The sequence below is a fragment of the Sus scrofa genome, chromosome 7 (assembly GCF_000003025.6).
Source record: "Sus scrofa isolate TJ Tabasco breed Duroc chromosome 7, Sscrofa11.1, whole genome shotgun sequence".
NCBI lineage: Eukaryota > Metazoa > Chordata > Mammalia > Artiodactyla > Suidae > Sus > Sus scrofa.
In genome coordinates, this window is record NC_010449.5 from 53,234,598 (window position 1) to 53,256,412 (window position 21,815).

General features: G+C 47.9%; 1 protein-coding gene across 2 annotated transcripts in view; it reads left to right on the forward strand.

Moving 5' to 3' along the window:
• CRTC3 (CREB regulated transcription coactivator 3) overlaps positions 1 to 21,388 on the forward strand; it is a 109,669-nt gene extending 88,281 nt beyond the window's left edge. The window contains exons 9-15 of one of the 2 annotated variants that reach the window (XM_021098911.1): positions 1,749 to 1,798; positions 7,354 to 7,571; positions 9,976 to 10,274; positions 14,595 to 14,795; positions 14,881 to 14,961; positions 17,047 to 17,149; positions 17,651 to 21,388. In XM_021098911.1, coding sequence (XP_020954570.1) covers positions 1,749 to 1,798; positions 7,354 to 7,571; positions 9,976 to 10,274; positions 14,595 to 14,795; positions 14,881 to 14,961; positions 17,047 to 17,149; positions 17,651 to 17,859 — 1,161 coding nt within the window. In that variant the 3' untranslated portion in view covers positions 17,860 to 21,388. The remainder of the gene's footprint in view (positions 1 to 1,748; positions 1,799 to 7,353; positions 7,572 to 9,975; positions 10,275 to 14,594; positions 14,796 to 14,880; positions 14,962 to 17,046; positions 17,150 to 17,650) is intronic. The other variant, XM_021098912.1, reaches the window with a different exon arrangement.

Below are 21,815 nucleotides of genomic sequence, written 5' to 3' on the forward strand. Positions count from 1 at the left end.
CTTGACTCATCCAGAAAAGCCTGTTGGTCCCTCATGTCTCATTTGTATTACTAGAAGCACTGAGACCTGGTTACAAGTCAGAGGCAGATGTTTCTGTTTTGTAGCCCACACCTTCCACCAGTCACCAGCTTCTATTCAGAATTCACCAGCTATTCCTTTCTGTAAGCAAGACCATTCGACCCGAGTCCTCTGGAAGCCAGTAAGGAAGTCCTCTGTTTAATGGTTTCCAAGAGCCTTTGAGTGTTTGTCCCTGTCTCACCATGATTCTCTCTGTAAACTCACCTGTGTGGAAGGGAAGATAGTCCCACACAGTACCTAAGCTGGCTTCTCATAGAGCATGTGTCGCCTTTGAAAGAAAACAGTGCATCTGCCCCAGCCCTGAGATGTGCTGCCGTAATTGCTTGTATCGTCTCATACTCGACCCTCCCCACCCATTCTGGCTACCCCTGGTCCAGCTCCAGTGTCTTTCCCCAAGTCTACCAAAGTCCTCATTAGCATTAGGGTAGGCTTGAAAGACCTTTTGTAAAAGCAGGATGTTTTGATGTTTAATCTTTGGGAAGGGGGGATGTGAAACATGATTTAAAATTCACATATTTAAACTCAGGAGAAGCAGCCCATGTCTTTTTGGCTGTGGGAGGCATAGATGGTTTTGGAGGCTTTTATCAGGGGACAACTATATCTTCCCACAAGGGGGGCAGTGGCACCCACTCTTCCCCGAGTACCAGGGACTCCTCTCTATGGGAAGAGGTGTTCATTTCTTAGTTCTAATGGATTTGCATTTCTCCATAAATCATTTCTGGGAGAAGAAGAGTTGAGTCAATAGGTTCATTCATTTTTTTCCCCAGCATATATTTATTGAGCACCCATTGCCAGGCATCCTAGGTGCAGGGATACAGCAATAAGCAAAATAAAAATTTCTCTACACCCTCCCCCGGAGCTTAGATTCTAATTGAAGTATTTATTTTCTTCTGACATTAATATTCTCTTTCTTAGGAGTTCCCGTCATGGCGCAGTGGTTAACGAATCCGACTAGGAACCATGAGGTTGCGGGTTCGATCCCCGGCCTTGCTCAGTGGGTTAAGGATCCGGCGTTGCCGTGAGCTGTGGTGTAGGTTGCAGACGCGGCTCGGATCCTGCGTTGCTGTGGCTCTGGTGTAGCCGGTGGCTACAGCTCCAATTGGACCCCTAGCCTGGGAATCTCCATATGCTGCGGGAGCAGCCCAAGAAATAGCAAAAAGACAAAAAAAAAAAAAAAAAAAAAATCCTCTTTCTTCACCGCGTTTTTTTTTTTTTTTCCCCTTTCCTCTCAGGCCAATTGGAAAATGAATATTTATTTAAAAGCTCTCTATGGAAAATATTGTCTTTTTGTAAGAAAATAATATTCGTCTAGAAGATAAATTAAGAAAGCATCAGAGTTCTTTGGTGGCTCAGGAAGTTAAGGATCCAGCGTTGCAGCTGCTGTAGCTTGGGTTCAGTCCCTGGTATGGGAACCTCTGCATGCTGTAGCTGCGAACAAAAAACAAAATAAAATGAAAGCCTCAAACTAAGAAAATTTATTAATATTATGCCTCCCCTTTGCCTGGAAAAGTTTAGTCAAAATTTAAATGGCTGCTTTGTAAGGATGCTATTTATATGTGCCGGCTCTCACTTCCATTAACTGGAGCTCCAATATACTTGCAAAGACACCTCTGAAAAACTTGAATTCGGCTTTTCAATGAGTAAGCCCGGATTTCCGTGTCTCTCCCCAGATCCAGTCCCTGTCAGGACGCCCTCGATCCTGTGACGTTGGAGGTGGCAGGTAAGTGACATCCTCTCAGTTCATGGCTTAGAGGTTTTCCCAAAAGGAAAGTCCTTGTTCATCAGAGAGGTCTGAGAAACTTTTATAGAGGTTGAATTTTCATAAGAACGGCTCTCTTTTGGTTCTCGTATTTCATTTGTTTAGTAGCATTCCATAACCACAACAGCAAGTAAAACTGCTGGAACTACATTGAGAGTAGCTCAACTGCCCCTCAGTGGACACCCAGCTCCACCGGAAGAGGCAGAAGGTGCAGGTATGGCACCTGGCAACTTGGTGACACAGAGGTTGGCCAAGCCAGTTTCTGCAAACGTACTGAATGCCCTAGAACTCCACACTGAAAGGGGAGAAATTTCATGTCATGTACATTTTACCACTATTTCAAAAATTAATGGGAGATGAATAACTGGGAAATTTTGCAATATAAAACGTTTCTGTGGAATAATTAATTAACGTATTTAGGAGGGTTTGGCTTTCTCCCAGAAAGCTTTGAACCAGCTCACAAAAATCAGTACAGGACTAAAAGATTAAGAGGTTCCCCAGGAATTTAAGACCAAGGAAGACCACGGAGAGGACAGAGACAATGAAGGCAACACATTGACAGACAGGAGGCGTGACGTTACACGTGACAGGAGGCAGGACGTGAGGCGTGGCATGGGACGTGACATGAGGTGTGGGTGAGGCAGGATGGGAGACATGGTGTGTGGTGTGACGTGAAGCGTGGTGTGGGACGGAGGGGTGAGGCATGACGTGAGACGTGGCACGAGGCGGGATGTGAGACGTGGCGGGAGGCGTGGTGCGGAACGTGACGCAAGCGAGGCGTGACGTGAGATGTGATGTGGGGCGATGGGAAGTGAGACGTAAAGGCGGAGCCTGCGGCGTCTGGGATGGCACAGGTGGCTGATGCGAGGCTGAGCCCGTCGTTCTTGCCGCTGTGACCCTGGGAGGCCTCTCTCCCGCGGGTCTTCACAGAGAGGACCGACCCCTGAGGACGCCCTCAAGGGCGCTGCTGGTGGCTGTGGACCCCGCATCCCTCAGAGCTGCCCCGTAGGCCTGGAACCCAAACCTGCTCAGGCCCAGAACACATGGCCTGAAAACGAGACCCTTGCCGGATGTCGCCAAATACAAGCCATATGTTGGAGGATCTGGCCGCCCTTCCTTATCATTTCGCTAATCATGCCTTCCATGCAGTGAGTTCCCGGCATTCCCTGCTGAGGAGCTGGAGTGCAGGCATTCTTTTTTGACTCCTTAAATGTAAACCCCTGTGATTAACAACCTGCTGAGCCGAGATGAGGGTCCATCCCTTTGGAAAGTCAGAAAGCCTGCCAGTTCACGTGCCGGGTAGACGACCCGCACCCCTGGGGTGGAGGATGTCCCCACAGCCAGGGCTGAGATTCTTCTCAACCTGTTTGGGCTCAATCCTCAGACAGGTACGTGCTCAAGGCCCTGAGGGTCTGTCTGCATTACAGAATGGGACTGCAGTGCTTTAAACCCCTGTCCCCACCTCCAAGAGCTTTGAAGCAGGTCTTTCTCTTTTTTTGTTTTTTGTTTTTTTGTTTTTTGTTTGTTTTTTGGGGCCGCACCCAGGGCATGTGGAGGTTCCCAGGCTAGGGGTCCAATTTAGCTACAGCCGGTAGCCTACACCATAGCCACAGCAACACCAGATCCGAGCCACGTCTGCGACTTATACCACAGCTCATGGCAACGCCAGATCCTTAACCCACTGAGGGAGGCCAGGGATTCGTTTCCGTGGCACCACGACAGGAACTCCATGAAGCAGGTGTTTCTTAAATAAGGAAAGTTGCTTTTTTGCTTTTATGTTAGAGGCAGAATTCTATTGAGTGATTCCTATTCATTCAGGTATTTTTTGACCCCGTAATTCTAGGCACTGGGGAGAGTAGTGAACAAAACACATCAAAGTCCCTGCTTTCAAAGAGCTAACGCTCTAGGGGAACGACGTAGGCAAAGACAATTAAGCGAATAAGTATATGTCATGTGCTGGTGAATGCGATAAAGAGAAAGGCAGCAAAGAAAGGAGATAGGCAACACTGGATGGCCGGGAGGGCTTTTGCTAGGATGGCCTGTGACCAGAATCTGGGATGAAGTAAAGGGACGGGCAGAGGGAACCTCAATGACAAGGACCCCGAGAGTACGAAGGTGGGTGTAGCCTGACTGAGAGTAAGGTCTGAGTTACTGGAGAGTTTTGAACCAGGGAGAATGATTAGCTGCCTTAGAATATCACTCACCTCACATCTTAGAGGTGTCTGTAGCAGGTCACAGCTGTATTTGGAAAGTTAGAATTTGCATTCCTCTCAACTAGAGAGAAATTGTCTTGAATGTCACTGACCATCTGAGTCACGTTGATTGCCGTTATCTTCTTCATCCTGGCTCTGTGCCACAAGACATGGTTTCTGCCATCCCTCTTCCTCCCTCTGCCCTCTTTGCCACCTGAGCACCCAGGGAGCCTTCTTCTCAGAGACCCCATCTGTCCTCATTGGGAGCAGCTCTGGGTTCTCAAGTTTATCTCCTACTCTTTGGCTTTTAGCCCTGCAAACAGGTTTTAAAAAATTATTTCTCATGTTCTTTTCCATTACAGATAATCACAGGATGTTGAATGTAGTTCCCTGCGCTATAGAGTAGGACCTTCTTGTTTATCTAGCCTATATATAGTTTGCCTCTGCTAATCCCAAACTCCCAATCCTTCTCTCCCCCCCCCCGCCACCCCCTTGGCAACCACATGTCTGTTCCGTACATCTGTGAGTCTGTCTGCTATCAGTTTTCTACATTCAGGCACCTGAGATACCACATTCAGTTTTCCTACAACCAAAATTATCCTTTCTCACCCATCAGATTGCATACTTTTCCTGAGTCCCCATTTCATTTCAAGTCTCCACAGTTATCCCAGCCCTACTTTTACCAAGAAAAGAGAGGCCATCAGGAATGAATGTTCAGCTGCCCGCTTGCCATCCTTTTTTTTCCCATAGTCTCAGAGACTCGGGTGTCCCTCTGATTCAAGGCCGTGTCCCAGGCCCTTTCTGAGGCCTCTCTCTCTCCTGCTTATCCTTCCCTTTCCCGTGTTTTCAGCCTTTCCCTCTCTACTAAGTTTTGTCTCTGTGTTTAAATGTACTTAAGGATCCTGCACTAAAAAGTCCTTCCATGACCCTGCATTCCATTGTAGTTACTTCTTTCTCATTTCTAGAATTCTCAGCCATGCTTTTTGAAAGAATATTTACTCTTGAGACTCCCTTACTGCTTGTCCATGTCTCAGCCCTCTGTGGCCTGGCTTCCACCCCCACCGTTCCAGTGGAACTGCCCTCACGAGGCATCCCATGACGTCTTCCCGTATTACAGAAACTCAGTGTCTAAAACAGAACTCGTTACCTTACCCATACCACCTACCCTTGTCCCCAGTCTACTCATACACCTCCGTGTTCCCTGTCCTGGTGGGGGTGGTTCCACCAGTCCCCAAGCCAGAAAATCAGGAGTCATTCCCGCATGCTTTCTGAAATATCTCTAGACTCCCTCCCTGTCTCTCCACCTCCTTGCTCTCCTTACATCTGGTTTGACTCTTCAGCGGCATCATAACTCACCTCTCCACCTCCAGGCTCTGCTCCTTTCGCCCTGCCCCCCCCCCCCAGCCTATCATCGTAAGGATGATTGTGTCTTTTCCCTGCTCTCAACCTTCCACTGGCTTCTCGTCATCAGTGTGCTGGTTTAAGGCTCATGTGCTTTCTGCCTGTTCCTCCGGTCCCATCTCCCATTACCTCTCCTAAACTTGACCTTCCTGGCGAAGTTCCTAGGGCCTGCTCTGTGGCTCCATGTCTCTCTGCTTTGCCTGTGCTGGGAACTCTACCAGAAATAGCTTTTCTGTCAGATCACCTGAATTCTTTGGCCTCCAAACTCAGCTGAGACATTCTGTAGGAAGCCCCCTCCAGCCTCCTGGTCACTCCTTCCACACCTTGTACCGTCAGGTTATGTCATTTCACTGCTGAATTGTATTATGTTGCAGGTTATTTTCTTTATGGCACTAGCCTCCTGCTTTGCCTGAGTGTCTTGAGGCCTTAAAGCTGGTGGCTGGCACTTGGCCTGGCTCTACTGCCGTGTGCTGTATGATACAGTGTTTTCCATCAAATTCATTATCTTCCCACGTTCCTGGCTAATGGCACCTTCACTTCTAACTAGCTGTCCCTCTCTCTCCCTCTGCTCCCTTAGGCCATCCTCCACGCTAACCACAGTGGCATTTCCAAAATGTTCTTTTCAAGGTTGAACCTCGGCTCCCTGTCTCCTGCCATCCCTGATCCAGACTCTTCAGAACAACTTGTCTTCTTGCCCTTGTTTTCTCACTCACCTGCCTCTCCCATCTCGTCTCCCCCCCACACACCCCTTTTCCACTCTGCTTTGGCCGTGCCATAAACACACAGTCGTGTACTTCATCAGGCCTTCCCCTCACCGTCTATCCTGCTTCTGCATTCCCAGTGTTACTTTTATCAGACCTGGCCCAGTAGGCTTCCTACAATACCGCGGCTGCTTGCCTTACCAGTGTGTCTCGGGCCTGCTGGTGAACCCCAAGAGCAGGGCCCCTCAGACCTGTGCTAGGCTGCACCCCCGTGGAGTAAGGAGTCCAAGGGGCTGCCTGGGAACCTACACCCTGGCCTGAGAGGGTGGCCAAGGGCATGTGGAGTGTGGCCAGAGCTGGGCCCCTAGGCTGGGATAGCCACGTGCACGCCCTGCAGTGCAGAATAGGGCTGGAGGAGAGTTGGTTGAGGGACACTGAGGGTTGGGACCACCCCTGTGTCTGTTCCAGCGCCAAACTCCAAGGAAAATTCTAAACTTGAATCTGGCCTTCCAGGCTCTTAATGTAGGTACAGTTGATCAGGACAGAACATAATTCCCTTGAAGGTTTGTTGATTTGACTTATAACTTTTAAAAACGTAGACAGGTGGTATGCAGGCCTCCATTTGTGCTCTTGCTCCAGGCCTGCGGATGTCAGGGATGGGCCTGACCGTGAGTGTGCACACGTTACTCACTCACACCTCCAGTGCTTGGCCTAGTGCCTGGGCGTAGGGTGACCATCCAACAGTTTCTGACAAATGAATGGTAACGTCTCTCGCTTTAAGGTATATGAAAACTGTATTGAAAAAAATACTTCTTGGAAGGTATCTGGTTGATATAGAGATAATTTGGGGGGGGGTAGGAAAGATAATTTAGAAATGTAAAAAAAAGAACCCCTTAAGTAACAAAGCAGTGTCTTACGTTTTATATAATGCTTTGTAATCTTCAAAGCTCTTTTGCAACAATCTAATCTCGTCTCAGAAAATATTCCTGTGACGTGGACATAGATGACATCCTTAGTCTGACTTAGCAGATAAGCAGATTGCACTGCCGAGAGGTTAAGCGAAGAATGCAAGTTCTCAGAATGAGGAAGCGGCAGAGTCCACACGAGGACCTAGATCTTTGATGCCCACTGCTTTCATGTAATAAGGAAAAATATCATACATGTCCTATCCCCCAGCAGCCAAATGCATTTTAGAAAGTAATACTTCTCTTTCTTTTTTCAGTGCTTTTCCACACAACGGTCAAAACATAGGCCTCTCACCCTTTCTGGGAACCCTAAACACTGGGGGATCATTGCCAGATCTAACCAACCTCCACTACTCAGCACCCCTGCCAGCCTCCCTGGACACCAGTGACCACCTCTTTGGTAGTATGAGTGTGGGGAATAGTGTGGGCAACCTTCCTGCTGCCATGACTCACCTGGGCATAAGAAGCTCTTCTGGTAAGTAGTCTCTGCTCCATAAGGCTCTTGCCTGGGTCCCCTGGTAGCTTAGCTGTAGGCACTACAGTTAAGGTGGCATGTTAGTAAATCATCGAATGAGAGTGACTGCTGCTGAGTTAGAGATAACAGCTTACTTGCTCTGGTAGCTCTCAACCCTGCTGACATATCACTTTGGCGATTCTCTTTCTGCTGGATTTGATGAGCTCTGGAGCAGCTCTGCTAAACCCCATTCTTCATTGTCTCCACCAGCCCATATGTTCTGGGGGCTTAGAGAATAAGATGTGAGAGTCAGGAAGTAAGTGTCCGATCTGTTCTTTGTTAGCTGAACAATGTTTGTGGCTCTTATCCACTCATGATATTAATAATGATAATTGTCTCTCTGGAGCCCTCCAACTTCCCATTGGATTTCAAAGGAGAATATTTTAGAAAATTTACAGTGGCTACAAGGAAAATATGTATCATTGATAGCTAAGTATATTAAATAGAAATCTACCATAGTTGAAAATCATTGGTTCAGATTTTCAGAAGTGCTTCAAGCTCTATTAAAAGCTGCCCACGTGCGATTGGGGTGTTTGTGTATGAGTTTGAGTGCCTGCTGCTCCCTCCCCTTGTTGAAACAGGACTACATTTGCTTAAACCCCAACAGATGTTTTCGTCAGTGTCTAGGGCAGGTATCAATCCCTCTCATTCCCAGTGCTGTACTACAGCCCCTGGCCCTAAGGGTTCTAGAAATGGTGGCATGGACCATTTCCTTTAGAAAGGATCCTTGGCGATGGGGTCTCAGGGAAGGAAGTGCTTGCTGGTTTACACCCTGGGTTCAACAAGACTTGTACGTGCAGAGCAGAACTTGCCATTCAAATGAAAGCGCGGTCACCTGCAAGGTTCTCTGATGATTATCGTGATACCTCCTGCCACCATCATGCTATGTAACTTTAGGTGTGAAGGGTTCATTTCAGAGACCACCTTTATTTGGGGGAGGGTGTCATTTTAGTATCCTGCTTCTTTGTTTATGTGACCTTGGTAAAGCCTCTGAACAAAGACATCCAAGGTCACATGAGTAAATCAGTATGGGCATTTAGCTCCCTTGGGTCTTGGGGAAGCTGGTGTTCTCCAGCACAGCCTCCACCTTTGCTTCGGCTGAAAATCTTGTGTTTAATCATTGGCTGTTATTTTTCTTAAACAAGCATTATTTTGTCCAGAATATGTCAGAAGCAGTGCTGAAGTTTCTATGCGCTCCTTAAAATGCATGGTATGCAAAGTTGCACATATATTTTTAAAGATGTTTTTGCTTTCTTTCTGAATGAGTGGGTTTTTTTTTTAAGTCTAAATCTGTATTTTTAGCTCTATTTTTAATTCTTATTTGAGCCAGCCGAATCTCTGACCTTTTCATGGGGAGTTGAGTGGTGAGATAACTACTTAAGAGTTTTATCAGAGACAACTTTCCTACCTTTTAAAAATCACTTGCCACTAATAATGCTTTCTTTTGTCATTTCTTCATTTCCATAATTTTAATCTAACCTCCACTTTTTATCAATGTGAAAACACACAGTTCTGCTCACCCAGCTGCTTGGTACAAGAATGGTGGGCTGAGCTCTGAGTCATGGGGATCACCCACTGAGACACAGCAGCAGCAGCAGCAGCAGCATTCACTCATGGAGTGAAGCCACTCTGCCAGGCCCCCCACCAGGTGCCAGGGAGCCATCAGGGCATGGGACAGGGGTCCCTGGCCTCTTTGAGGTTGTGTCCTTATAGGCTGTGCCATGGAAGTGCCTTTCTTAAACCCTCTTGCTGAAAATCACTACCTTCCCCTGCAAATAAAACAAAGTACCAGCAGAAATTTCCTTTTCCCTGAATTGGAATAGACTGTAATAAACAATTTCTCAGGAGCCAGAAAGACAAAAAGAAAGGAACCCTGGGGCAGGAGACATGGGTCAGTGTCCCTTCCTGTGATTCTCCTGAGCTGAGGGTATTTAAAGAGCCCACTGAGGCAGCTCCCTAAGAGCCACCACTCTCAGTAAAAGGGTATTTTCCAAAGGTGGCAGAGGGTCCTGGCTGTGCACCTGGAACAGATGCATTCAGGGCCCTACACAGAATTGCTTATACAATTCCTGAGGCCTATTCCTTGGGTTGGAGCAGTGCCTCCCCCTGCTTACCTAGTCCTGCCCTCCCAGCGGTTGTATGCACAGGATCTTATCTGTCTCATCCTGATGGCACTTCTTAGTCTGAGTGTGTCTTTTCCTTGCTCTTGGTACCATTTTCATTGGAGAGCTGCCCAGAGCTCCTTCTCACACAGAATAATCATCAAATACAAACAGTAGGGAGCTAAGTTTTCTTTAATCTTTGGAAAACAAAAGATTCGGCCTGAAATTATGACAAGTAACTTGTGAATTGTTCTGTTTTCTAGGTCTCCAGAGTTCTCGAAGCAACCCTTCCATCCAGGCCACGCTCAATAAGACAGCGCTTTCCTCTTCCCTCAATAGCCACCCACAGGCATCCGCTCCCAGCGCCTCTGCCCTTCACCCTTCACTCCGCCTCTTCTCCCTCAGCAACCCATCTCTTTCCACCACAAACCTGAGCGGCCCCTCTCGGCGTAGGCAGCCTCCTGTCAGCCCCCTCACACTTTCTCCTGGCCCTGAAGCACATCAAGGTTTCAGCAGACAGCTCTCTTCAACCAGCCCACTGAACCCATATCCTGCCTCACAGGTAAAAGCAAACAAACTGAAACTGACTGAAGCATATAGGAATTGGCCTGGGTCCTCACACCAGCCATTGTCCACAAGGTCTCCAATGCAGTCAGTTCTCACTTCTATGTAAAATTAAAGAATTCAGGATGCACTAATGCTTTTCTGATAGCAGATTTGTTGTATTGATTGCTCTTAGGCAAACACTGAACAGTTTGCAGTATTAACTCATGAAGTTGGGGGTTAGAAGAAAGGGTAGGGTGTAGAGGATATAGTCCAGGTAAGTCTAAGATAGCTGGGATTTTAAATTTGGTGTGGAAAATCAATAATTGACTCTCTGAAAAAAAGGGGGGGTTCCCACTGTAGCTCAGTGGGTTAAGGACCTGGTGTTGCCACAGCTGTGGTGTAGGTTGCAGCTGCAGCTCAGATTTGATTCCTGGCCTGGGAACTTCCATATGCTGCAGGTGCAGCCAAAAAAAAAAAGGACTCTATGAGTACTTTAAGCCATAAAGGAAAGCTGAGGAAGACATTTAAGTACCTTCCTGAGGCTTTGATATTGGATTAGACCTCCTCCCTAAGTATGATGACAGATTGAAGAAACAGTGCCTCTGGAGTTCCCTGGTGGCTCAGCAGGTTAAGGACCTGGCACTTGTGCTGTCCAAGCTATGGCTGGGGTTGCTGCTGTGGCATGGGTTCAATTCATGGCCCTGGGATTTCTGCACGCTGCAAGTGCAGCCAAAAAAAAAAAGAGAGAGAGAGAGAAAGAAAGGATGCTTCTATTGTTGCTGAAACACTAGGTACAATAGGGATTATATATGTATAAAAGAACCTGAAGAAGTCTGTTTAGAAAGAGGTACATTTTGAAGACTGTTACAGAAATTTAGGGTGGAAACATCATATTTTGACTTGTTGACTTTGTTTTTATTCTAAGATCTTAGGGTGGTTCTCCTTACCACGGTCATCAATGAATATGTTTTTAACCTGTTGGTCACTCCCTAGATACATTATAACATAGCTTACTCACCACTTCACTATAAATGAGTAATGATTTAGCACGAAAGAGCTGACAGAACACAACGGAAGGAGTTAGCAGATCCAGTTATTAGTCATTCTTTACCAATTATGAACTACGAGAGCTTCATTATATGAGTAATCCCTTTCGGGAGAGGGTAAGAGGATATTTCATAATCTTTTTTTTTTTTTAATGGTTCTTTTTCTATTATTGGATTGCCTTTAATTCTACATTGCAGATTATTTTATAGGATATAAAAATATTACTTTTGCTTTCTAGCTACATTTTAAGGAGACTGTAGGGATAGAGAGCATCCTTTTTCAGATGTTTTCATTTTTTGCTTAATATTTAGATTTTTTTTTTAAATCAATGTCACATTACTTGTGCACATAGTTTAAAAAGTCCCAATAGTTCTAAAGGGCTTGTTATGAAATAACAGTGTCTTCCCTTCCTCACAGCCATATTTCTCAGTGCCTGGAGATGGCTGCTTTCCACTATTTTAGCCAATCTCTTTGGTATAACAGTGTTATTTCATGCTTATTTTGTTCTAGATTTTTAGTATTAGGTATTATTGAATGACATCCGACATGAAAGATTAGGATTTAGTTCTCTTTCAACTCTCCCAGCCCTCTTACCCGGCAACACCTCCCCCCACCCCCCATGCATATTTCCTTCTCACTCTCCTCAGCTTAACAGTGTGGTTCAGTACAGTTTTGGTTAGAGCAGTGCTCAGTGTTTTCATGGTTATAATAATGCAATCAGAGTTGAATTATAGTGTTTACTATGAAATAACAAAACGAACATCTTTTTCTCCTGGGAGTTAATAAACGTCTTACTTGTTTCTTAGTCTGGTTTTACTCTGTGTGTATTACTTACTCAGTCCTAAACTCTCGGGATTGGGTCGATCTCTCAATACAGTTAAAAACAAATCTGCCGACAGCTTTATAAGAGTACATGTGACCTGGCATGACTTAAATGGATCTTCCTTCTGCGCACCATTTAGCTAATAATTGACCAAGTATAGAATTCAAAATCGCAATAATTTCTCTGGAAATTTTGAAGGTATTAATCCATTACCTTTTGTTTCTAGAGTCGTTGAGAAATCCAGTGCCATTCTGATTAATACTTGGAGTGAAAACTCCTTTTCTTCCTCAAGCTTGTAGGATCTTTTTGTTCCTGCTGTTATGAAACTTCAAGATGATGTGGCTTGATAAGAATCTGACTATTTGATGGATTTCTTCAACCTGGAAATTCATTTCCCTCATTTCTGGGAAATTTTCCTTAATTATTTCTTTGATGATTTCTTCTCCTCAGTTTCCCCTGTTCTCTCTTGAATGTATTAGTATTGGACAGCTACTTTTTTTCTCATTTTTTTATTTTTTCCTCCCTTCTTTTCTATCTCTTTTTTTCCCCCGGCTTTCTGGACGTTTCTCAGCATTATCTTCAACCCTTATGCTGAGGGTCTCATTTCTGCTCTCATACTTTTAAATTGCCAAGAATGTTTTGTTGTTGTTATTCTCTGAATATTCCTTTTTTATAGCATAAAACTTACTCCATAGATGCAATATCATCTTTGATCTTTCTGGGATTTTTAGTGGTAATTTTTGTTTCAGTTTCCTTTATTTTTTGTTATAGAGATTTTTCCAAATTGCATTAGAAGTAGAGAACATAATATAATGAATTCTTCCATACCCACCATCCACCCTCAATAATTACGAACATTTTTGTAATCTTGTTTTATCCATATCCCTACTTTAAAAAAATGCATATAGAGGTACATATTACAAGTGTTTTAACATGTATTTATAACAGATAAGAGTGTGTGTGTGTATGTGTGTTTAGGACTGCACCCACAACATATGGAGGTTCTCAGGCTAGGGGTCGAATTGGAGCTGTAGCTGCCGGCCCACATCACAGCCACAGCAACACAGGATCCGAGCCATGTCTGCGACCTACACCACAGCTCACAGCAACACCGGATCCTTAACTCACTGAGCCAGGCCAGGGATCAAACCTGCATCCTCATGAATACTAGTCAGATTTGTTTCTGCTGAGCCATGACAGGAACTCCTTTTTTTTTTTTTTTTTTTTTTAACAGATAAAGGTTTTTTAATAGCCCTAAATATTATAATGACAATTTTGTTTTTCATGACCGCTACTCCCTCCCTAGATTTCTCCAAGTTTCTTTTCTCTGTCTTCGGTCCCTGGCTTTCATTCAGATGCTTTCCTCATGGTCTGGTGATCCTTGTCACTCTGCTCATATTTAAGAACAGGACACACACACACCAAAACTGACTGGAAGCTCTGCGTGGCCGGGTGGGCTTGTTGTGTCTGGTCTTCACTGCAGAGTGATCTAGCTCAGCCATTTCCTTGGGGAAATGCAATTTTCTCCTAGGCTGGTCAGATCCCCATAGGGTACCATCCTGACCTTGCACCTGGTCTGTGCCAGGATTCCAGCTCTCGGAGGGCTGAGCTGGGAAAGAGGTGGAGGACACAGGATTCGATGGTGAACGTCCTCCTGAACCCAGTGTTTTCAGTAGCGCCTCGCCTCCTAGGGCCTGGCGCACCTCGTCCAGAGATCCTGAGCTGCCCTGTCTAGAGATAGCCCTCAGTCTCCATCCAGGCAAGGGCTCCTGGAGTCTGCCTGCTGCCCACCTAAACTTTGTCGAGAGCCTTCTGGCTTAGCTCCACCTTCACCTGCTGCAGCCCGTTGCCTCAGTTCCAGACCCTGTTAGGGATTCTGTGATGATGTAAGTCAGATTGCCTCTTGCTTGTCCCCGCTGCCAGCAAAGCATTTGGCTCTCTCAGCTCTGCTCAGCCAGCTACTGCGCGGCCATCTGCTTTTCATTTTCCAAATTTTGTTGCCATTTTCTTCTCTCCTATTATCTTCATCCTCGTGTTGTTTGTTATTGTTTTAGCGTTGTTTATTAATGTTTATTGTTGTTTAGTGTTGTTTCAGGGTTTTAGTAGAGTTTTGGGAGATAGCAGAGCTAAATGCCTTTTCCAGTCTTCCATTTTTAACCAGGAGTGATGGCTTTAAAAAGACAAGCACAATTTCAACTGAGAAAACTGAAAGGAAACTGGTTAAATTGGCTGAGTTTTGTTTTGTTTGTTTTTTAAGACAATAGAAATTGTCATTGCCTGGAAAATGCTTCGTGGGGAAGTGAGATTTGAAATATGCTTTGAAGGAGCAGAACTAGGCTTCTCAGAGAGTGGTGTAGACTACCAGCGTGAAGAAAATCTCAGGGTTTTTCCTCACTTTGACATTCCTAATCAGAAAGGACTTGCTCCTAGAACCTATAAGAAATAGCTGGTGGCTTTGTCTTTCAGATGGCGTCCTCAGATCGAAGTCCACTCTCCTTCCTGCCCACAGAAGCCCAAGCCCAGGTGTCCCCCCCACCCCCTTACCCCACACCCCAGGACCTCCCCCAGCCTCTGCTGCAGCAGCCCCGGGCCCAGGAGCCGCCTGCTCAGCAGCCCCAGGCAGCCTCCTCGCTGCCCCAGTCGGACTTCCAGCTCCTCCCAGCCCAGGTGAGTCCCACAGGTCCTCAGGATGGGAGGAGACGCTTGTGTTGCCCTGGGTTCCAGGCTAAATGGTCTCTCCTTGTGCCTGAAGGGCTCATCTTTGACCAGCTTCTTCCCAGATGTGAGCTTCGACCAGCCGTCCATGAGGCCAGGCCCAGCCTTCACTCAGCAGGTGAGTGACCCCCGGGGCCTGTCCCTTCCTTGGATTGAGAGCAGCCACGGTCAGGCTGCTCTGTGCATGGAACCCACGCTGAACAGACCGTGTACAGCACTCCTCTGACCAGGTGTGCTCAACGGCCCAGAGAGCCTGGCATTACCCTGAGCCCTAGAATGCTGCTGCTTGCTGCCTTATTCAGCATCAGGCCTCACCAGGGGACCTGTGGGAACAAGTGGTAGAAGGCTTGAGATGGCAGCCTAGCCATAGACTCGCAGGTCATTCATACTGGAAGGAGCCGTAGCAATCCCCAAATCTACCAGCTGAGACATAGGGCGGTGCTTTGTCCTGTGGAGCGGCTGTGCTCTGCACAGGGTGTGGCCTCCTGGGGGTGCCACCGGGCAGGGCTCCTTCTCCAGGATGCTTGCATTCAGCCATGTACTTTTGCTTTTTAGTTTCTACCTAATACTTTTTATGTGTGTGTCTTTTTAGGGCCACACTTGCAGTATATGGAAATTCCCAGGCTAGGGGTTGAACAGAGCTGCAGCTGCCAGCCTCCCAGTCGCATCTGCAGCTTACACCACAGCTCACCACTGAGCGAGGCCAGGGATCGAACCTGCGTCCTCATGGACATTAGTCGGGTTCGTTTCTGCTGAGCCACAATGGGAACTCCCATACTGACCATTTTTAATATCCCTAGATTTTATAGTATTCAATAATTATGGTTTGGGCTCCAAGACATAATAAGGAGAGAGGGAAGAGCAATTTCCAAAACTTAATAATAACAGTAAAATAAATAAAGACAGAGATATATTCTGGGAGTTCTCTTGTGGTGCAGCTGGTTAAGGATCCAGCATTGTCACTCCAGTGGCTCAGGTTGCTGCTGTGGCCCGGGTTGGATCGCTGGCCCAGGCACTAAGACAGATCTTTCCTGAGTAGGCCATAAGGAAGCCTCAGGGTAGGAACCAATAGTCTTTTTTGTTTGTTTGTTTGTTTTCTTGGGTTTTTTTTTTGCCATTTCTTGGGCCGCTTCCGCGGCATATGGAGGTTCCCAGGCTAGGGGTCTAATCGGAGCTGTAGCCTCTGGTCTACACCAGAGCCTACAGCTACGTGGGATCCAAGCCGAGTCTGCAACCTACACCACAGCTCACGGCAATACCGGATCCTTAACCCACTGAGCAAGGCCAGGGATCGAACCCACAACCTCATGGTTCTTAGTCGGATTCGTTAACCACTGAGCCACGACGGGAACTCCGGGAACCAATAGTCTTTGCTTCACCATTTTCTGAAGAAACCATTTCAGTCTAGGTGAGCCAGTCTCTCTGAAAAATGATAGAAACCTACTGTTAAGAGATTTTAAAAAATGGTTTAAAAATTAACTTCAGGAGTTTCTGTCTTGGCTTAGTGGTTAACGAACCTGACTGGTATCCATGAGAATGCGGGTTCCATCCCTGGCCTCACTGAGTGGGTTAAGGATCCAGCGTTTGCCATGAGCCATGGTGTAGGTCGCAGATGTGGTTTGGATCCCGTGTTGCTGTGGCTGTGGTGTAGGCCTGTGACTACAGCTCTGATTCAACCCCTAGCTTGGGAACCTCCATATATACCTTGGGTGCAGCCCTAAAGAAACAAAAAAAATTGATTTCAGGAACGGCATTTAAAATAGGCCCTAGTTCTAACCCATCCTCATAGAGGCTTTCTCATAGAGAGGGGCTTGCCTGTGGTTCCTCTCTCTGAATAAGAGAAGGAGAGGGTTCTACTTTCTTGTTTTTCTAGAACCCAAAGAGGGAAGGAGCCCATTACTTCCTTGACTTATAGATAGAGCCTTTGAAGTGTTCCCACAGACAGTGATTTCCAAAGGCGTCAATGTGCTGAGCCCAGGGGGCCGTGGCCAGCGGCATCACCTGGGATGGCAGAGTGGGCTGGGCAGTGTGCGTACCCCCAGCGTGGTTCCCAGGGACTCCTCCTGCACCCCGGCGTCCCCTTGCCTGAGCAGAAAGTTCTGTGTAGGCTGTCGCAGCAGCAGCGCACTCTGGGATCGTGGAGAGAAAGGGCCGTGAGGCAGTTTCATGTCTTCCCTTATAATGTGACCTTTGGTGCTTCCAGGTGCCCCTGGTACAACAAGGTGCCCGAGAGCCACAGGACTCCTTTCATTTGAGACCAAACCTGTATTCCAACTGCGGGAATTTCCCAAACACCAGCCTGACAGGTGAGTGTGGGCCACCTCTCAGCTGCTTTATTTTTCTGTGTGTCCACAGATGCCACTGAGAGATCTGTTTCTCCACAGATGCCACTGAGAGATCATTTAAAGGACTTGTCATTATACAAAGCACAATTGAACATCCCCCCCACTCTTCCCCCCCCCCTTCAGCTTTACCTTTTTGAGTTGCAGATGTCCAGCCCCAGAGCCTGGGAAGCAGTGGGGAAAGGGCCTGGAGACCTGAGCCTTTTCTGAGCTACTTAGTTTTCAGTGATTGACAGTTGGTCAAGGGAGAAAAACCTGCCAAAGTGGAAGTTATGGAACTCCCTGAAAATAGATTCCAGAGTAGAACTGTAGGCCTGGGAGTGGTTGGAACACAGGTGATCACTGTTCTGCTCAGGAAGACGACAGGAATGGCATTTGAGGGTTGTCATCAGTTGTGTCCTCTTTGTGGCCTGGGCCTCACCCCTCCTAATCCATGCTGTTTTCCCCTCCTGCTGCTCTTTCCAGAAGACTCGAGCACCAGCCTGTTCAAAGACCTCAGCAGTGCTCTGGCAGGCATGCCCGAGGTCAGCCTGAACGTGGACACTCCATTTCCACTGGAGGAAGAGCTCCAGATCGAACCCCTGAGCCTGGACGGACTCAACATGTTAAGTGATTCCAGCATGGGCCTGCTCGACCCGTCTGTGGAAGAGACGTTTCGAGCTGACCGACTGTGAACAGAAGGGAACCGAGCAGGAGAACTTATTTCTGAAACAGCTAAAATAGCACGGACTAGAACGGAGCCAGCAACACCCCTGGGCTTTAGGTATCTTGGGCTTCTGACGTGGAAGGAACCAATTGCCGGGCTCCCGGCTTGCAGGCGAGGTCCCTCTTGTTGGCTGCACCTTATTCTAGGCCACAGAGCTGGGCGCCTGCCCTCAGGCCTGCGGCTTGGGTCCTATGGCTGCAGGTGTGCTATTCTGGGGCTTCCAATGAATCAGTTATTACTGCAGTCATTACAGCCTCTCGTTGACCATCTAGTTGGTCACGTAAAAGTAGGAAAGATAACCAGTGGGCTCAGTAGCACTGTGTAGTGCCCGGAACCACTGATCTCCGTCAACACTGAAGCAAGGACCCGGAGCAGGGGACAGGCAGGGGTCACAGGCCCTGGGGAGTCAGCTCCGAATCCAGCAGCAGTACCACCGCCCCACGATGCCTCCTCTGACCCAGCCGTTGTGCCTCAGCACCGCTGGGCAGTGGCAAGCTGTTCCAGGGCAGGGCAGAGGGCCAGGGCTCTCCCAGAGGACTCGGTTCCAACACCAAGAAGGATTTTTACCCCAAGTCCAAAGACAGGCTTGAGTTAAGCAAACTGAATTCTAATTTGTCTCCTCCCGGTTTGCAATCTCTTTTCTGCTGCTTCAGTACACTTTTTCCTATGGACAAGAGGAAAAGGAAGACTATTTTATTCAGTCACTGAAGAAAAAAAAAAAAAATCCCCTGGTCCCAGATGAACCTGAAGAGAACAGTGCTTCTTGGTGGCTGGGGAAGAGAGAGGGGGCTACAGTTGTCTCACAGGCACACGCCATCCTCCGACAGCTCCAGACAGACAGGCCTCCTCTCCACAGACCAGCTGGAGGAAGCGGCTGGGGCTCTAAATCTGACCTCCCCGGCCCCCAGCAGCTGAGCAGCAGCGGAGGGAAGCTGTTTCTCTGTGGAATGGAAGTGTGAATGTCACCCCACCAGACCTAAGCTCCTCGAGGGCAGGGCCTGTGCCTTATTCCTCCCCAAGACCTAACAAGTGCCTGGCACCGAGCAGGTGCTACAGAACTGTGCCCTGCACACACATGCACGCACGCACACATGAATGAGTGGCGCCGGAATGAGTGAGCCTACCTTGCTGTAGGCAGTCTAGTTTTCACTGTCCTAGTCCTTACCAGATCTCTCGGAGCTTCAGCGTTTCTAACACTCATGCCTGTGGTTAAGCATGCACTTTAATATGCTTTTAACACTAGGTGACCAGATCTCCAGTTACTGCACGCACACCCTGTCGTCCTTGAGAGTATGCAGGTATAGGTGGAACCTGTCTTCTGAGTGCATCCAGAATAGCTGAGCAAACCGAGGCTGCCCACGTGCCAGGACCTCAGGAGTCCTAGCCACTGCAAAAGACCCTCCCTCTCAGACCTGTGTTTTGCTTTGGAAGAGATCCCTTCTAGGAATTCCCACTGTGGCTCAGGATGCTTAAGGACTCAGGTTCAATCCCTGGCCTCGCTTAGTGGGTTAAGGATCCGGCGTTGCCGTGAGCTGTGGTGTAGGTCGCAGACACGGCTCGGATCTGGTGTTGCTGTGGCTGTGGCGTAGGCTGGTGGCTGCAGCTCTGATTAGACCCCTAGCCTGGGAAACTCCATATGCCGTGGGAGTGGCCCTAAAAAGACAAAAGAGAGAGGTCCCTTCTCTGAAGTTGCAGAGAGTCTAGAATAAAATGAAGGCCTCAGTGATGACACCATCGCTAATAATCAGTACCTTAGCATAAAGTGGTATTGCTGGATTTCCACCATTGCCTGCCTCGTCTAACTTAGTCTATGCTGGCCCCTAACTCCCTAATGGGTGGGTTTGAAGGCCCTGGGGGAGGAGTCTGGGCAGGCCTGGGAAGACAGGACAGGGGTGGGGAGGGCAGGCACATGGAAGGAGAGAGAGATGCCAGAGCCTTGGCCCTGACAGCCCTGCCCTTCCAGGAGGCACCAGGGTTGTTGCCAGGGGTAGGGGCGCTCCAGATGGCTCCCCCCAGAGAAGCAAGGCCGTGCCCCATAGCTCTGAATCTGGCAGGTGTGCCTGGCAGTAGGAGGGCTCTGTCACAGGATCCTGGGCTGTTACCCTTCCAGACCCTGTCCTAGTTCCTTCTGTCTTCAAGGGGGAGTCCCTTCCCTCCAGTCTCTAGATAACCTGAGGGTCAGCACTCCATTTTCACTGTGAAGCCCAAGTCTTCCTGCCTCGCATTCGCCTGAACCACCCCCCCGCCTCCCTGGCTAATGAATCAGGAAGTCAAGACAGAGCCCTCCTGCCTGAGCTCTGGCTCGGGGTTGGGGGGGCCGGAGGCAGTGGGTCACCCCTTTAAAGCCTCACTTCCAGTTAAACTTCCAGATGCCTTTATATCTGACATCGCGGAGCCAGTAACGTGCTGTTAAAGTAAAAGGGCCTCTCATTCCGTACAGCGCCCGGTGTGCTGAAAGAGGCTGAAGCCTGGCTGCCTTTCCTGTGTCAGAGGCCCCCCAAATCTGATTTGGCCTCATCGACAGGGAGCAGTGCTGATGCTGTGAAGGTTTTTGAAAAAAGAAGGTCCCAGGATAACCTGCTCTTTACACAATGCCTTACCCATGGGGATTGCTGGTGTCAGGGCCCCAACTCCCTCTACACAGCAGCCCGGCCTCACAGCTGGAGACCCCGAAACCTACAGGACAAAGAGCGCTCCCCCTCGGCCTTCGCCAGGGACTCGTGGAAATGGAGGCTCCCAGGAAAAGTGACTTGTGTGTGGAGTATGATGATGACAATAAGGCTTAGCACTGAACTCAGTTTGTCCTTAGGTCCATCCGTCCCTTGTTGTCCTGTGAAAAGGTTTTATACATTATGCATTATTCAGCCCACCTTACTTACATGGTGTCGCCCTGACCTTCAGTGGGCAAATCTGTGCTCACTGCTGTCTTTGCAACAAACCAGGTGTCCTTTGTGTGGGAAGTGGCTGCAGACTTCATGGTAAACTATGTTTTCAATATTTAGTTTTTCACAAGAACTTGACCGTTGTATTGCTCTCATTTACTAGCAGTTAAACAGCATAGACTAAACACCTCTCTGTGTGTTTTTTTTTCCCCCTTCTGTACGGTTGTGGCTTTTAGAACACGCGGTGTCAGGAGAAACTTGATGTCAAGGTCAATATGAATTCTTCTCTGTCGTGTTTCATTTCTCCTAAGTCTGCTGTATATTACCTGAGCGGAAATGTTGTGTATTCCAGTCCATTTGCATATTTGAAGCCGTTTCCAACTCTGACTCTGATCGTCTCTTCTGATTCACACATAGACGGTTCCGAGCATGTTTCTTCCACTGCTTCGTGATGGAACCATCACAGCAACTAATCAGACTTCCCGCCAGTGTCCTAGTTCCCAGGTCCCCCTTGTTAAACAATATTTAAAGATTGGAATTTGTATAAAGTAGCTTCCAAGTTTTATAATGCATCATTTTACATCTTTCATAATTAAAAGCAGCACAATAAGCTTGTATGTGCATTTGGTGTTTTTCTTCAGCCTTGGGTGAGATGAACGGGTAGAAAGCCCCACTCTCTCCACTCAGCCTGCAGGTAGAGATTTCTGGTCTGTGGCCCAGCAGATCCACTCTCCCCTTGTCGGGTGTTCGTAACACAGGCTGCCGTGCCCGGTCCGGAGAGAGGTTCACTGAGAAGCAGACAGTTCTTTAGAAGGCATGTGTACCCAGACAGGGCATTGTGGCAGGGCTCAGGACAGGGCCGGCACCCCTTCCAGACCCTGCGCCCGCCGTCCCCGGAAACCCCTATCCTTCTCTTCCCCTCAGTGACTCTGCTGTCCTCTACTGATCTTGAGCCCTTTCCCCCACTTCACCATGGGCTCAGGCTCTGTTTTCTACCCCCAGCCTCCCTCCCCATGTCCTGACAGGGTTGATAGGCCCAGCC